This window comes from Rhinopithecus roxellana, chromosome 5 (genome assembly GCF_007565055.1).
Source record: "Rhinopithecus roxellana isolate Shanxi Qingling chromosome 5, ASM756505v1, whole genome shotgun sequence".
Classification (NCBI taxonomy): domain Eukaryota; kingdom Metazoa; phylum Chordata; class Mammalia; order Primates; family Cercopithecidae; genus Rhinopithecus; species Rhinopithecus roxellana.
Window position 1 is genome coordinate 39280046 of NC_044553.1, and position 14077 is coordinate 39294122.

At 43.6% G+C, this 14077-nt stretch overlaps 1 protein-coding gene across 1 annotated transcript in view; it reads right to left on the reverse strand.

Annotated features, from left to right (window-relative positions):
* Positions 1–1390: 1390 nt before the first annotated feature.
* GNB5 (G protein subunit beta 5) overlaps positions 1391–14077 on the reverse strand; it is a 55293-nt gene continuing 42606 nt past the window's right edge. Inside the window, exons 7-11 of the mRNA XM_010361391.2 lie at positions 12480–12571; positions 7327–7375; positions 5122–5218; positions 3628–3794; positions 1391–1940 (exon numbers count right to left, since the gene is read on the reverse strand). Coding sequence (XP_010359693.1) covers positions 1929–1940; positions 3628–3794; positions 5122–5218; positions 7327–7375; positions 12480–12571 — 417 coding nt within the window. The 3' untranslated portion in view covers positions 1391–1928. The remainder of the gene's footprint in view (positions 1941–3627; positions 3795–5121; positions 5219–7326; positions 7376–12479; positions 12572–14077) is intronic.

A 14077-nucleotide genomic window follows, 5' to 3' on the forward strand; every position in this document is an offset into this window, starting at 1 on the left:
AAACATAGAGCCTGGAATGTGCTTCCCCTGGGCCACCTTTCCTTCCTTTCCTGTGCCTTCCTTCACTTCTGGGAGCCGGAAGGCACACTGCAGAGACAAAAAAAAAAAAAAAAAAAAAAAAAAAAAAAGGCTGTGGGACAGGGGGCTGGGCATGCCACCACAAGGAGGCCAGCCGCACCAGAGGCCACTATGGGACATTCTGGAGCAGAGTTCAGGAATCCCATGGTGTCCCTGACCCCTTCAGCAGCTGGCAGGAGCTGGCCAGACACTGGGCCCATTTCCTGAGCCCCTGCCCAGACTGGAATCTACTGGGACTTAAAAGCACTCTCTCTGGGCTCATTGGAGGCAGGCAGAGGCCTTTTATTTTTCTCTCTCTACCCCAGACCCCGGTGTGCAGTAAAACCACCAGTAACTGCTCTGCAAATGTTCAAATTATTATGTTTATTTGAAGTGAGATGATGGAAAAGCTGGCCTGGCTGATTTTGGACCGAGTGGCCCATCACAATACCTGAATAAGCAGTTGTGAGGGTGGGCCCGGCACACCCCTGGAGCATCTGGTCCAGGCCTGTCCTACGGCTGTGCCCAGCTCGAGCTCTGGAAGAGTCTCTCTGAGGAGCAGGGCTTGCAAAGCCAGAGCTACCACTTGAAGGGCTGGGCTGGAGCAGGACCAGGAGAGGAGACCCGACAGTCCAAGGGACAGGGTGCACGCAGCTTTCAGGTGCAGCCAGAACCTGCCGGCAGACCCCAGGCCACCCACGAGGCCACAGGGCAGGCCTCACCAGGAATGACATCTGGTGTCTGAGGTGACCTTTTATTCCCCTAGATGATAATGCACGCCATCTTTTTAAATGAGAAGTTTTCTAAAGCAAAGAATAAGCATCTACATCTTACAAAAACCAAAAAAGGAAAAGGGACCCTATACCGAAAAGTACTTCCTTCTTCCAGAAGGAATCCTGAGTCTCAGATAAAGAGAAGATCTTCTTTTACTATTGTTTTTCTTTCTATGTAAGAGAAGCAGACATTATTATTCATGACTATCAATCATCTGCATATGTAATTATAACTGCAATGCAATACATATGAATATAATTTATATGGACAAGATCCACTTTAACCTAAGTGTTTCCACTAATTCTACTAATAGGTTTTTAAATAAGTTTACTATCCTGTGTTCCCACACAGAGTTTTGCTTGCTCTCAGAAGCATTTGTTTACAAACAGCACTGGCTTTCCTTTCAATTCAGAGAAAACGCCCTGTCCAAGTGACACAGTGACATCATCATCATTCAGCAGTCAAACCACCTGTCCTTTTGAGGCATTTCTCTGCATCATTTACAGCAGTTCACCATGAACAAAAATGTTTTATCCAAAAAAAGACAATAGAACAGGAAGCTGAAAAAGACACTTTTACAATAAAAACATTCTAAAAAAAGCGATTTTTGTCTGATTACATTTGGAATTGGAATTTGCTTCTATCCAGACCAGTTACCAGTCCTCAGTCCATAAAACCAGCACTTCCAGAGGAAGGTTCCAGGCATCACAGTGCACAAGAAATATCAGACTTTAAAGTGCTCTGAAAATGAATTGACTCAAAGAAATAATACGGACTATATTAACTGCTGAATTCTACTGGTGACAGAATGAGTTGAGGCTACTATTTAGAATAACCTTAAAAACAGATACATTTTAAAGTGTTCCAAAAGAAAAATACTGTACTTGAAGGTATTCTCGCAGTGCTGAAGGCTCACACTAGTGTATTTCCAGAGGTGACAGTTTTAATAGTCATATTGGAGATGCTTAGTGACCTGTGAGCCATGGGTTGCTCCCCTAAGCTAAACCGCAGTAAACCCTAAGCTCCTCTAGAAGTAATATCTATTTACATGTGAAGATTTCAAATTCTCAGGTATACATGAGTGCACTATGAGATGATTAGGCCCAGACCTGTGAAGACACAAACAGATAGATTTTAGACCTTTGTAGTCAACAACTTATAAAACTTGAGCTTAACGAGATAAAATTAGTCTATTCACACACATGCATGGGCATACATGTGCGTGTATACACACACACACACGCACACACACACACACCATCCAAAATAGGGTGCTCCTGTGCCTTAGAAGGATAACACTGTACTCCTAGCAACGCAAAGGTGCTTCTTTGGACCCGATCCCCTCCTCCCTTAGTTAATTGTTTGTGGGGCATCTGCAGCTTCCTTGCTAGGGTCTGGTTACTCTTATAGATTGACAACCAAAACCATTTGAACCCATACAGCTCACCGTATACATTAACAGGACTTTACTCATTTAGGACACTCTTACCCAGGAAGATGAACTCACAGATAACCTTTTTATTCGCTTCAGGAATTTTGCAAAAATCCTTTTCTCTATCCTAACACTAGACTACTCAACTTACCCTCTTTAGAAAATACACCCATGTCTCAGGACAATATAGACCATCAAATGACTACTTAGTTTTAAAGGGTTTCTTCGAAACCCTCCCCCACCCGTGTCCAGCAATCCTAAAACTATTATGCCACAAAGTTGTCCAATCCTAATTAAGTGGCCCCCAACAAAGACCTGCCTTAAACCAGACCAAAAAACCTCATGCATGCCTTTGTCCTCCTCTTCTGAGATGCCACTACACCTCTACCAATTCTTGATGTTCCACACTGAGGTAAGCAATAAATTTAGCTTTGCTCTATGAATGGGCATCTTTGTTTTGAGACAGAGTCTTGCTCTGTTGCCCAGGCTGGAGTGCAGTGGGATAATCTCGGCTCACTGCAACCTCTGCCTCCTGGGTTCAAGCAATTCTCCTGCCTCAGCCTCCCGAGTAGCTGGGACTACAGGTCCATGCCACCACGCCTGGCTGATTTTTGTATTTTTAGTAGAGAAGGGGTTTCACCATGTTGCCCAGGCTGGTCTGGAACTCCTGACCTCAAGTGATCTGCCCGACCTGGACTCCCAAAGTGCTACAATTACAGGTGTGAGCCACCACGCCCGGCTTAAACAGACTATTTTGGTAGTATTTTGGGGGAGCCAACACTCAACAAGGTTATGGAGCTATCTTTGAGAATTTAATGAAAGCCATGAGGACAAAATGCATACACCCCAAATTTGGCATATATAATTTCAGGGGCTTCACTTCCAAAATTAAGCTATAGGAAAACTAAAAAGAAAAAAAAAAAGATAAAAGTAATAATTTCAGGGGCTTCACAGCCTTCTGGATCTGTGACCCTCGTCATCACACGGTCGATAATTGTAATAAGAACCCTATACTATAGGAGAAGAGACAGGTTATCTGTGGTTTGCCAAAGGCTAGAATCACAAGAATCAGACTTTTAGGGTCAAAGGGAACTTTCTGGATGACCAAGCCTAACTATTCCCTCACCTACAGGCTGATACGCAGTTGTCGACTCTGTGGGAGAATACCTGCATTGATGGGGCACTCGCTACCTCTCCAGGCAACTAGTTCCTTCTGTGGCTGTGGGCAGAGCGGAAACGAGAGCTCGGCGAGGCTGACCAGGGCCACTTGAGCTTACTCTGAAAGCCATCCCTCTGCTTCAGAAGGCCCGTCACCCCTCCTCTCTCCTCTCACACACAGGAAAAGAGAAGACCATCTCTCTTACTCTGAGGGTATGATCCCATGATCCTGAGCAGAAAGCAGTCCCATCGGGGGAAACGCGTAGAGTGCTAACACGGTTTTCATGTCCAAACAGGATGGAGACCCGGGACCCTTTGAGAACATCCCAGACGTTGATAGTGTAATCATTGTATCCAGCAAATAGCAGGCGACCTTGAAGCAGGGTGAGATGATAGCTATTAAGCCAGTTCCTTGCTTCCTGTTTCTCATTACATGATTGTCACTCACTCACTCATTCAGTAAGCAGTGATTCAGGCCCACTGAGTCCTAGACACTGTGCTTTACCTTGAGGATTTAAAGGGGAGAAAGCACAGTCATGGCCCCTGGTGGAGGATGTGGGGCAGAGAGGAACAGATCACTGTAGCATCCCATGGTAACAGCCATAATGCAAGTGCTTTACACACGGAAAGTGCTATGGGACCAGAGAGGAAGGGGGATCAAGGAGGACACTGCAGACACAAATAAATTATTTCTAGTCATTTGCTAGTTAACAACTTGTAAAACTTGTTTAAAGAGAGAAAGTTAAAGTGACATTTGAGTTGGCTCTTGAGGGTTGAATAGGAGTCTGTCATGCAGAGAAGGCAGGGAAAAGATGCTCCAGGCAGTAGCAGGAACTTCTTGTGCAGTTAGTCTAGGGATGTGTCTGGGGAAATCGAGTGGTCCAGGTAGTCAGCCTGTTAGCTCTGCTTTAACTTTCTATTTTGCTTTCTTTTTTTGACATGATCTTTCTGGAGCTAAGCTTTTTCACTAGTAACTTCCCACAAAGGAGTCATGAGCTTCAGGGCACTGAGAAGGGACTCATTTTATTTTTTCCCTTTGAGTCGGAGTCTTGCTCTGTTACCCAGGGTGGAGTGCAGTAGCACGATCTCAGCTCACTGCAAGCTCCATTTCCCAGGTTCAAGCGATTCTCCTGCCTCAGCCTCCTGAGTAGCTGGGATTACAGGCATGCACCACCATGCCCAACCAATTTTTGTATTTTTAGTAGAGAAAAGGTTGCACCATGTTGGCCAGGCTGGTTTTGAACTCCTGACTTCAAGTTATTGCCTGCCTTGGCCTCCCAACGTGCTGGGATTACAGGCGTGAGTCACAGTGTCTGGTCAAGAAGGGACTCTTGCTTAACCTCCACCTTAGAGAAAAGTTCCCTTTGGGGCATGAAGAGAAGCAAAGACTGGGGAGAAAATGCCTGAGAGCATTGCAGAAGTGAATTTCTGACACTTCATTGCCTTGAAGGACAGCATTAGGTGAGTACACAGCCTTCATTTCCCCCTGGAGTGAATGGGGCTAGAGGAAGTTGCCTGGAGCAGGGCAAAGTGGGGGGTCAGAAGCTCAGAGGAGGAAAACTGGTGCAAATGTGGATGATTTCTCATACTGGTCCACAGGAAGCTCGGTTAATGAAAAGGAACTGAGTGATGGTGGAGCGCTAGTTTCATTCCGGTCCTGTCTTACAGTCCTGGGAAAAGTTTCTGAAATAACATCTTACCACTGAGGGAGAAGTCCACGCTGGATGCTCCAAATATGATACTCTCTTTGGAATAGATGGCGACCTCTCTGTCTGCCCGCAGGTCATAGAGGCGACACTGGGGAGCAAATAAATAAAGCAGCACTTACTTCTGGCTTCAGTTTGGTGATGTGATGACCACAGAGCTACAGATAGGTGCGAGTGACTTGTGTAGTTTAAAGGATGAAGGAAAAACTTCTTAGTTTTCCCTAGTGTTATTTCATCCTTTAGTCCCGACTCCTATTAATTTCTATTAGTCAGTAAAGAGTCCTGATTCCTATTAATCTCTATGAGTCAGTAAAGAAATGACAAATACAGCAAATTTCTTCAGGTATAAAAACAAAATGAGGCCCCACTTTTTTTTTTTTCTGATAAAGGACACATGTTCATTGTAGAAAATTTTGAAATATTCAGAAATGTATACAGAAGGAAATGAGGGTCACCCTAAATCCTAGAGGTATTTACTAATTTTAAGCTGTTTCCTTCAGTCTTATTTCTATTTTATGTGTGTATCTGAATAGGCTGGATGTTTCATTATTGCTTCTATTAACATTAGGTTATACGTACTTTCTCATATCATTAAAAGAAAACTTGAAAAAACGTTATGAACATGGTTACTGAATATATCAGAATCTATTTAGCCAAATCCTGTTGTTTCGGTTGTGTTTTTCTCTTTTATAAATAATATTATGATGACTCTTTTATCTTACATAAAAATCTTTACATGTGTTTCTGGTATTTTCCTTAGACTAGGTAAGAAATAGAATCCTTAGAAGAGTTATCAGGAAATAGCATGACCAGATCAGAAGTAGAGATGTTTTATTTTATATTTTATTTTATTTTGAAATGGAATTTCGCTTGTCATCCAGGCTGGAGTGCAATGGTGCAATCTTGGCTCACTGCAACCTCTGCCTCCCCGGGTTCAAATGATTCTCCTGCCTCAGCCTCCAGAGTAGTGGGGATTACAGGCGCCCGCCACCTCGCCTGGCTAATTTTTGTATTTTTAGTCTCATTTAGTAGAGACAGGGTTTCACCACATTGGCCAGGCTGGTCTTGAACTCCTGACCTCAGGTGATCCACCCACCTTGGCCTCCCACAGTGCTGGGATTACAGGCATGAGCCACTATGCCTGGCCAAGTAGAGATGTTTTCAAGCTCTTGATTCATATCTGCCCTCTAGCAGGGTGGTGCCAACTATCCTGACCCCAGGCTTGTTCCAGGCTCCCCACCAACCCAACCTCTGAGCATTTCTTTGCTAATCCAAGTGGCAAAATGGGCATCTGATCACTGAAAATTTAAAATATAGATTTCTTTGATTATGGGTGACTTTGAAAACATTTTCAGGTGTTTACTTGCCATTTTGGATTTACTGCTTTGTAAATGACCTGCATTTTACCCTCTTCTTTAATTGGAGTGTTTGTTTTATTGCTTATGTAACCCTATTCATATCTACAGGATTTGAACTTGGCCTGTACTGTATGTGACAAGAATTTTTCCATGATGTATTCCCTTATATTGTTATATATCTTTGACATACAGAAGTTTAAATTTTCATTATTTCAAAACTCTCAATCGATTCTTTTGTAATTTCTTTAGCAGAAAATTAGAATGAAAACCATTATTTCATAAGGTATTTGATATTTTGAGGGCAACAAGAAAATATTTTTTCTCTTGAAAATAATTTGGCAATCAGTATCAAAAGCCTTAAAACTGGGTCTATTTATGGCTCAGCAAGTTATGTCTGAGAATGCTAAGGAAATGATAAGCAAGGTACAAAAACACTAATAGCAGTGTTTTTAACATGAAAAAAAAAAAAAAAACCTTGATAAGAGCCAAATGTCCAAAAATTAAAGACGAATATCACGTTCATAACATGGAATACTACTCAATCATTAAGAAAATATAATGGAGAGAAATATTTATCGGCCTGGGAAAATGTTCACATTCTGTTAAGTGAAAATGCCAAATTATAAAGCATTTTGTTTGTCAAAAAGAAAAAAAGTCAGAAAGGAATTCATCCAGCTATGATTTTTCTTGGGTAAGGAGATCAAGGTAATTTAATATTCCCCCAAATTTTCTTCATTGAATACTCATTACTTCTGTAACCAGAAAAATAGTTATTTTCTAAAAATAAGTTAGCAGATCCCTCTATTGAATAGGAAAAGCTCTCAATAACTTAGAAACATACCGTAGCATCATCTGACCCTGAAGCAAAGGCATCTCCACTGGGGTAGTACCTGCAGAGAGAAAGTACTTTATCTAGGGTGGTGATTCCCGACCCTGGATGCCCATCAGAACCATGCTAGGCCCTTGGAATCAGAATCTCTACTTCTAGGGACTTAAGGAATATTTGCAGCAGAAGACGGAAGAGGAAGCTCATATGTCAGGCCCACTGACTTCTAGTTTTCTTCCCTGTTAGTGGGGGACAATGATGCTGGCCTTGTAGAGTGAGATAATGTGTGTTGATATCAGGCACAGAACACAGAGCAGACCCCCTGTAAATATAGTTTCCCTCAATCACATATCTAATTCCTAAGACTTGGCCCAGAGCTGAGGGATAAGAAAGGGGGTGTGAGCTCAGACACGGAATCAGATGCACAAAGCCACACTGGATGTCTGCACTGACCATTTACTACCTGCGATACTTTTGGCAAATGACTTCCTCTTGCCCAGCCTCAGTTTCCTCATCTGAAAAGTGAGAGTAATAATGCATATTTTTTGCTGTGAAGTTTACATAAGGCAGTCCATGCAAAGAATCTGGCATGGTGCCAATTAAAACACATTCAATAAATGATGATTATTACTGCTATAGTCATTCTCTTCTCAATGATTAGTGAGAAATATGGGTCCTAAATTATAATCCAGAGGCAGAATGAAAGCAAATGTCTTTAAACCCCTCCGCTGTGCCTCACCCAGCTGTGTTCCCCACACCTTCCATTGTTTCTTTTTTTGTTTGTTTTTTTGAGACTGAGTCTCACTCTGTCACCCAGGCTGGAATGCAATGGCGTGAACTCGGCTCACTACAAACCTCCACTTCCCAGGTTCAAGCGATTCTCATGTGGCAGCCTCCCAAGTAGCTGGGATTATAGGCACGTGCCTCTATGCCTGGCTAATTTTTGTATTTTTAGTAGAGATGGGGTTTCACCATGTTGGTCAGGCTGGTCTCGAACTCCTGACCTCAAGTGATCCACCCTCCTAGGCCTCCCAAAGTGCTGGGATTACAGGCGTGAACCACCACACCTGGCCTGTTTCTCCTTTCTTGTACCAGTGACCTACCCTATAGCTCCATAAAAGCCAGAGGAGGAGCAGCCCTTTAAAACAGCTAAAGTTACTCCTCCTACCCGCGGGAGGGGAAGAGTCAAAACATTTGGCAAAGGAGAGGGAAGCTTGACTTTGTGTGACTAACTTACACTGGCCTGAAAGACGGGGATGGAGAACAGAAAAGCTGGATAAGAAATGTTAACCATTTTCAGCTCTGCCCCAGTCAGTCTATCACAGTGTGGGCACATTATGTTTTTGAAAGCATTACGAATTCATGGAGTATCTGATGCATCCATATTCCAATGTCAAAATGATTTCTAGATTAAATACCATTTGGGGCCACATGGGCTATGATTTCCTTCTGCTGGTGGGAAGTTCAGGGACCAAGTGTATTATCTTCCAGGTAATACGTAGATTATCTGGAAGAGACTTTTTGTGCCCCCAATGTCCCCTCTCTCTCTCCTATAGCTATGGTTAAATAAAAGCAGGATTTTTTTGAATGGCACCAAACCCAGGGGGTGCTACTGGAATTCAGTGGCTGGGCCACAGGGATGGTAAATGTCTTACATGGAACATTCCCTTACAATGAAATGCCCTTCCCAAAATGCTAACAGTGAGCCCCACTGAAACACTGGTTTGTTTTGTTTTTCCTGGGCACATGGCAGAATGAAAACTATGTTTCTAGTCTTCCTGTAGCCAGATGTGGCCATATGATCATGTTCTGGCTCATGGGATGCAGACAGAAGTGATAAGCGCAACTCTCCTCTACCAAACAGCTGGAAAGAAGGCATGGTGGTAGGCCAGTGGGGGCAGGAGAGGGAGCACCATCCTAGGGAGTGGGTTGCAAAGACAGAATGAGCTATCATCGCAGCTCAGATTTTAAGGTGAGAACAAACTTCCATCTGGTTTAAGCCACTGTTATTTGGGCTTCTCTCATACAAGCCCATGTCCTAACTAATCCAGTGTACCACGAAGGGAGAGAACAATGACAATGCTCAGTATAACCTCAGCCTTGGGCAGACATGGTAGCCAGTGTTTGCCCTGGAAGAAAATCAAAAGGTACCCTGAACACGGTCCACTGAATCAGTCCCTGTAGCATCCGTCAGATGAGTCTCAGCGCCAATTTACACCATTCCATAAAATAACTTAATTGAAACTGCATTCACTCTATGTAGAAAAATGGCCATTTAAAATTTTAAGTTATAGTGTTCCCTATCAAGAATTGGGTTTACGTCTCCATTTATCAACATCTTCTTTTATTTCTCCCATTAAGAATTCATAAATAGTTTAAAAAGTTTGGTTACCACCGTAAGATTTTCTCTCTCTCTCTGACTTCCTCAGTGCAGGAGATCGATGAGTAAATTGGCCATGCAGTGTGGTCCCCCTCACACAGGAGGGCACCTAAGTCAGCCCTGGAAACCAGGGGGGCTTCCTGGACAGAGGGAAGCTTAAGTTGAAAACTGATGGTCAAAGGAGGTTAGAGGCAGAGGGTTCAGGGGAGATGAAACAGCTCAGGTGAGAGTGTGCATTTTATTTTTTTATTATTATTATTTTGGAGAAAGAGTCTCACTCTATCGACCAGGCTGGAGTGCAGTGGCGTGATCTCGGCTCACTACAACTTCTGCCTCCTGAGTTCAAGCGATTCTCGTGCCTTAGCCTCCCAAGTAGCTGGTATTACAGCCATGTGCCACCATGTTTGACTAATTTTTGTATTTTTAGTAGAGATGGGGTTTCACTATGTTGGCCAAGCTAGTCTCCAACTCCTGACCTCAAGTGATCCACCCACCTTGGCCTCCCAAAATGCTGGGATTACAGGCATGAGCCATAGCGTCCAGGTGAGTGTGTGCACTTTAAAGCTGTACATTGGCCCTCCATAGCCATGGGTTCCACACTCATGGATAAAATCAACTGCAGATTAAAAATATTTTAAAAAAGAAAAGGATTGTTGCATCTGTACTGAACCTTTTTTCTTGTCATTATTCTCCAAACAATACAGTCTAACAACTATTTACATTGCATATACATTTATTAGATATTATAAGTAATTGAGAGATGATTTAAAGTACATGGGAAGATGTGCATAGGCTATATGCAAATACTATACCACTTTAATTTTATTATTTATTTATTTTTATAACTTCAGCATACCCTGAGAAAATACTACATAGTTTTACGTAGGATTTTGGTATCTGAGGGAGGTCCTGGAACCAATTTCCCACAGATACCAAGGAATGACTATACTTTATTAATACATAGGGGCTTATTTTTGTGGCTTTATCTTCTATCTTGCATTTTACTAACTTCATTTACTATCTGTAGTGATCTTCAGATTGATTTCTTTTGATTTTCTAGGTAATTACTGCATATTTACAATAAGTGAGAGTCTTTTTGCTTTTTTTCCTTATCCCACATTTGAGGGCAAGGAGTACTAAAGTAAGTACGTATTGTTTTTTGTTCTTGCTTTTAAGAGAAACAATTCTCGTGTTTTCCCACTAAGTATAACGAAGATTCTTGGGAGTTCTGAGTATAAGGAAAATACTTTATAAACTGTCTCAACAGTACCATCTTCCATACATGGCAAGTCCTAACCTCTCTCTTAGGATCTAATTCATGGATCCTGCTACTTACTTGACATCTTGAATGTTTAATAGGCATCTCAAACCTAACTAGCCCTAAACAGAGCTCCCAAATCCATGCTGCAAAACCCACCTCCTCCCCCTATCCTTCCAGTCTTCCGTCTTAGCACATGGACTGCTACTTACTGCCCTCGATAAAGGATGTGGGTTCCCTAAGCTCAGGGTTCTTCTAGAGTGCATCCCTTGCATCTGCCAGTGTCATTTGGCCCTTTTCATGTCTCCCTGTGGACCTGGGGCTCAAGTACCAGCACAAACAAGCTGATATCCTGGCTACTGCCATTACTATGAGTAATAAACTGTCTTTCATCTCTGATCCAGGAGTCTTGTGTCTTCTACCAGCATCCATGAGCTATGGCAGCCCAACTTGTTAACATGTAGGTAGATAAAATCTCAGACACTTCGTAATTCTTGACATTTCTCTGTCTCCACCATGTCTTCCTTAGTTCCAGTCACCATTGTTTCTTTGTTGAACTCACACAACCACCTCTAACTGGTTGTCATATTTCCATTCTTGTTCCCTACAATGTCTTCTCCATATGGCCAGTGATCTGTTTGGTTTGTTTGGTTTTCTTCTTTTTGAGACACGGTCTCACTCTGTTGCCTGGGCTGGAGTACAGTGGCACCATCTCGGCTCACTGTAGCCTCAATCTCCTGGGTTCAATCGATCCTCCCACCTCAGCCTTCTCTGCACATCACCATGCCCAGCTAAATTTTTGTATTTTTTTTTTTTTGGTAGAGACAGGGTTGCACCATGTTGCCTAGGCTGGTCTTGAACTCCTGGGCTCAAGCAATCTGCCTGCCTCGGCTTCTCAACAGAGCGATCTTTTATGATCAGGTTAGCCACCCCTATCCCTCCTAACTCAAAACTCTCCAGTGACCACCTGGCCTTTTTTTAGGTCCCTTAACCTCTCATCTCTGTGCTTTTCCCCCAGCTCTTTGCGTGCCTGGCTCTTTCATCATCCTGGCCTCAATGTAAATGTCACCTTCTCAGTGAGGCTGTCTTTGACCTCTAAGAAATGACCAATCCCATCTCCCTATTTTACTTTTATCACAGTAGTTATCAGTATCTGAAATTGTATATTTGTGTTTGGTCGAGTTTGTCTCCTGTAAGAGAGTAGAGACCTTGTCTATCTTGTTCACTAGTCTATTCCCAGTTCCTAGAATAATATCTAGCATATAAATACTCAGTAAATATTTATTGAATGAATGGATGAAAAATGCTGATTCAACCTAGGGAGGATATTAATTGCTCCTAATGCAATTAAATTAAAATTCTCCATGAGTTCTGAAGCACTGTTCAGTTCCACCACAATCAGCCTTTCTTCCTGGGGAGGCCTCTCTCATCCAAGTAAACTGATCTGGAGGCAATTCCTTGGCTAAGGATTACCCAAGCCAGGCAATGCCGGCAGAACAGAGAGGTGGCATGAACATTCTACTCACTGACCGGACACTGTTGATGTCAGATTCATGTGTTTCAAAGGCCTGCACGCACTGACCGGAGCGCATGTCCCACACCATGGCTTTCTTGTCACATCCCTACAAATGCAAAATTACCCAGAGTTATGGCCACTTCAAGGAATGTCTATAGATAAGGCATGAGTCCCAGTTATATAACAGAGACCATTTATTTCCCATTAGCAAATGGTTGACAACACACTTTTCTGAGACTAGCTTTACCTGAGGGCAGTTTCCTCAGTCAGAAAGCCCTTAGCAGCCTAGAACTAGGTCTTGGGATGGGAGGCAGGAGGGAAGGCACTCAGTTTCCTCTTTTAGCTTGTTTTCTTCTTTTGAGCATTTCTGAATGGAGGCAAACCCTTCTTACCCTCCCCCGGGCATCTCCCTTCCCTTGATTTTCCCTCTTTTCTCTCTTCTCTTTATACTTGCCTCCCTAAGCCCAGAGGGCAAGGCAGGCAGGCAGTGGTGTGTGGTGGGCCCTCTCTAGCTGTGACATTAATGGGTTGGCAGTGCCCAAATGGAGCAGCTGAGAATCCCAGCTTTGCTTCGGTGTATGGAGCAGCCCTCAGCAAACCTGGAGAGCCAGGCGCCCCAGGCCACCTGCACCCTCAGCAGCATGCTGGGCTGGGAATCCGCAAACCAGAGGCCCATCAGGGTGCTGCCACTGACGCGCCGGGTGGCTTAGGCGAGTCACCTCCCTGGACGTCTGCCTCAACACCTGTAAAGTCAACGCTCTCTTCAGGTTGCTAACATGAGGGTTTTCCCATTATCCTATCAAGGCTCTGGGAGCAGTTTGATAAGTTCCTGCAGGGTGGTCATGTTATCAAGCTCAAGAAGCAGAATGTGGACTCTCAATAGTCAAATAGCTTAAATGATCAAATAGCTTAAACAGTCAAAAAGTAACAGCTTAAAATTGGTGTCCAAGTTATTGGTTTCATCTTGGAGCAGAGGGAGGTGTGTAATGAAGCACCGTCACACATCCGAGGAAGGCCCGTGGCCCGAGTGTCTTTACTGAAAATGTGGGCAAAGAAACCAGAAAGGCCTTCACATCTTTAGAGGACATGAAATTGGATGCAGTTTAGTGCTCTGAAAAGACAATATGATCTATAGTAATAGCAGTAATTTTAAAAAAGCACAGTAGAGTCGAGGAGAGATAAACACAGAGATACCAAGGCACAGGGGTGAAACATCTACACATGGCCAAATACCCAGGAAGAAAATCAGGGTCCCTGCTAACTACAGCTCATACAGCCCTGGCCTGGCTCCCAGGATCGATGTGTGGGCAGCCTGGAGCAAAGGCCCCTTATGTGTCCCAGCTGCAGAAGTCACCTGGCAGTGTGTGCGTCACTGTCCTGTCTCACCACTGCCTCCTGACGGAGGTGAGACAGGACCCGTGGGAAGGTCAGCTGGCCCAGCTCTCTGTCCTTATTCTCAGGCTGTTCACAGAAAGACTCGCCCCTCCCATTTGCATACACACTGCAAACTCTTTCATCTACTGCTTGCCCCATCCTGGGGAGGGAAGTGCAAACACCACTGTGCACTATGCCCAACTGATAGAGGATGCAACTTATAGTCAGGCAGCAAAGC